The sequence below is a fragment of the Pundamilia nyererei genome, unplaced genomic scaffold (assembly GCF_000239375.1).
Source record: "Pundamilia nyererei isolate P.nyererei 1_Seehausen unplaced genomic scaffold, PunNye1.0 scaffold00038, whole genome shotgun sequence".
Taxonomy (NCBI): Eukaryota; Metazoa; Chordata; class Actinopteri; order Cichliformes; family Cichlidae; genus Pundamilia; species Pundamilia nyererei.
In genome coordinates, this window is record NW_005187439.1 from 3,380,219 (window position 1) to 3,382,953 (window position 2,735).

General features: G+C 37.3%; 1 protein-coding gene across 1 annotated transcript in view; it reads right to left on the reverse strand.

The window, feature by feature from the left end:
* LOC102192486 (solute carrier family 12 member 2) overlaps nt 1–2,735 on the reverse strand; it is a 19,351-nt gene that overhangs the window by 10,091 nt on the left and 6,525 nt on the right. Inside the window, exon 9 of the mRNA XM_013910237.1 lies at nt 2,414–2,636. Within this exon, the coding sequence (XP_013765691.1) occupies nt 2,414–2,636 (223 nt within the window). The remainder of the gene's footprint in view (nt 1–2,413; nt 2,637–2,735) is intronic.

The following is a 2,735-nucleotide window of genomic DNA, read 5'->3' on the forward strand; positions in this document are numbered from 1 at the left end:
TACCATTTTTTAAGTATGACTTATGTAAACGAGTTATAATAACAGCAGAAATGTGCACCCAGTGCCTGTGCAGACTGTCAAACATATACATAGACAGTTTACTGACATTTAATTTAATCCATAAAATGAAAATATCTTGGATTAGATTGTTGCACATCTCAAAAAGTCCTCTGAGATAGAGTTTGGTCCACATAAAACGCATACAGAGATTTCAGTTGTCTTGCCATATATGCCATCATATTGCTCAGTCAAGAAAATGAATACATTTATCATAGTTTGTTGAATTTGGATTGTTGCTTTATGCTACAGAGAGATTTGGTTCCACAGAAGTTGGACTGTGGTGATATTTGTTTTTTAATTTTAATTATTGTTTTTTTTGTCTCCTGGTGTTTCCTGGTCTGTATGCTCATCTTTACTGTGTGTAGTGTCAGTCTTGTCCTGCTGAGTAGTTAGTTTTTACTTGTGTCTTTTTTGGCTTTATGTCTTTCAGTCTTCACTTGTCTTGACTACTTTCACCTGTGTGTCTGTGTCTTCGTCTTTATCAGTGTTACTTCGAGCAGTACCCACTGCTCACACAATTTATGTGTAAAAACGCTGTCAGTCTGATTAAACAGCTGTTTTTGTGGAGGTGTGTGGACGACAGGAAATGGGACAGTTTTGCATCCTGACACAGCACTGACGCCAGTGTGTAGGCTTCCACTGGAAACAATAGAAGTGGGTGATTCAATTCACGTCAAGCTGCCTGTGTGCGAACGACTTTATGTAATACAACTTCCTAGGATTGTCTGGAATTTTTGACTGAAGTAAACAATAAATACCTCTTAATGTGTCTTAATATCAGCTGAAAGCATCAATTTCCATACGGTGGTGCCATCCTGGTCACCTCACCCAACCTGCTGCGACTCTAACACACATTTTCCTCATCGTTTCTTTTGATGCTCTCCTTTTCTTGCTTCGCTTTCCCTGCAGACCCTAACCAGTCATGGCACATTGCTCCCCCTCGCTGAGTCTGTTTCAGCTGGAGGACTCTTCCTGTTAAAAGTGAGTTCTTCCTTCCAACTGTTGCCATGTGCAGCTCATAGAGGTCATTTGTATCTTGGTGTTTTCTCTTTTGTAGGTTCTTTATTATATTTAAAAAAAAAAACAAAAAAACTTTTGTTGTGAGTTGGCGCTATGCAAAATAAAACTGAACTAAATTTTTAAATGTAAATTTAAAGCAGTTCTATTCTGGCTTGGGTGTACTTTAGACATTACTTACTTTACTAATGTTTTCTGCTTTACTTACTACAGTTTAATTATATTTGTTTATGTGTACTCATCTGTGATGTTCTCCTTTTAATCCAATTTATCCAGTATTATATTATTTAATCTCTTTTTATTTTATTTCTTACATTGTAGTGTAATTGTAGTCTACTGAAACTTTATTTTACTTTCTGTGTTTTTACAATTAGTTTTGCTCCGGCCTATAAACAGCTTGTCAGTGATCTGACTGACCTGCATGAAAAGGTGCTCTACAAATTAAGTTTGACTTTTTTCTCTGCTTGTATCCCGACGCATCTTTCTGCAGGGGTGAAATCATCGGTACCCTAGTTGAGCATAAAGTACTTTTAATATTTCATAGCAGCAGGAAGAAACGGACCAATTTCAGCCCCTGACCTTTAGCAGCGTCACCAAGCAATCATCTGATTAGCATTAAAGCAAAGAGCCCAAACATCCAGCTGAGTCAAAATAAACTGCCTTTAGCCACAAGAGGAAGAAGGGATGCTGCACCAGGTGGTGCTCCAGACTCTCATTTACTTGAACTTAATCTTAAGATCCTTCCCAGTGGTGTGCGCACACTTGATCCATAAAAGATGCTCATCATAAAAATAAATAAATAAATAAAAAACTTAAATAGTCTCACATGTGCAGCTGGGAGCCAAAAAATCTACTTACACAGATGGTAACAGCTTTGATATTTACTCACAGATAACAGCGCATGAATGAGGGTTTAGTCATTAATGGCCGTGAACCAAAAGAGAAACAAAATATATTTTCCTCTCTCCCTCCTAAAAGCACAATTTTGTCTTTTATTAATGCAGCTTCTTTCTAATTTAACCCACTGTTTGTGGAACATGACATCCTGTTTATAATTCAAGCACCTTGCATCTTGCACTTAATTGATTAGATCTCATAATTCCTATCACAGTGGTCATAAAGTAAACGCGCAGTATCCCCACATCAAAGCAGGGTTTTATAAATAACTTATTTTACACAGTTTTATGCCAAAGTTATACTCAAACTGAAAACTGGTCATTGTCACAATTATGATATGAATTATGAATTGTGATATGTTCGCCATAATCTTTGGAACAATCAACACGGTAAGTACCAAGAAAACAGGTAGTGTTAAGATCATCTGCTTCAGTGTTACCTGGAAGTCATTCATCAAGCCAAATGGACAGCCTCCCTCCTTACAGATGGAAAAATCATAGCCGAGCGTGCAGGCAGCATCGGTGCAGTTCACTGTGGGGCTCACTGTGTCATTGTGGTCACCAGTTGCATCTCTCACAATACAGGAGCCTGCAGGAGGCACAACCAGGACACAAATGTAGATCAGTAATCGGTAAAGTGACATGTATAGAAAACTTTTACTTCTAAATCTATCTATCTATCTATCTATCTATCTATCTATCTATCTATCTATCTATCTATCTATCTATCTATCTATCTATCTATCTATCTATCTATCTATC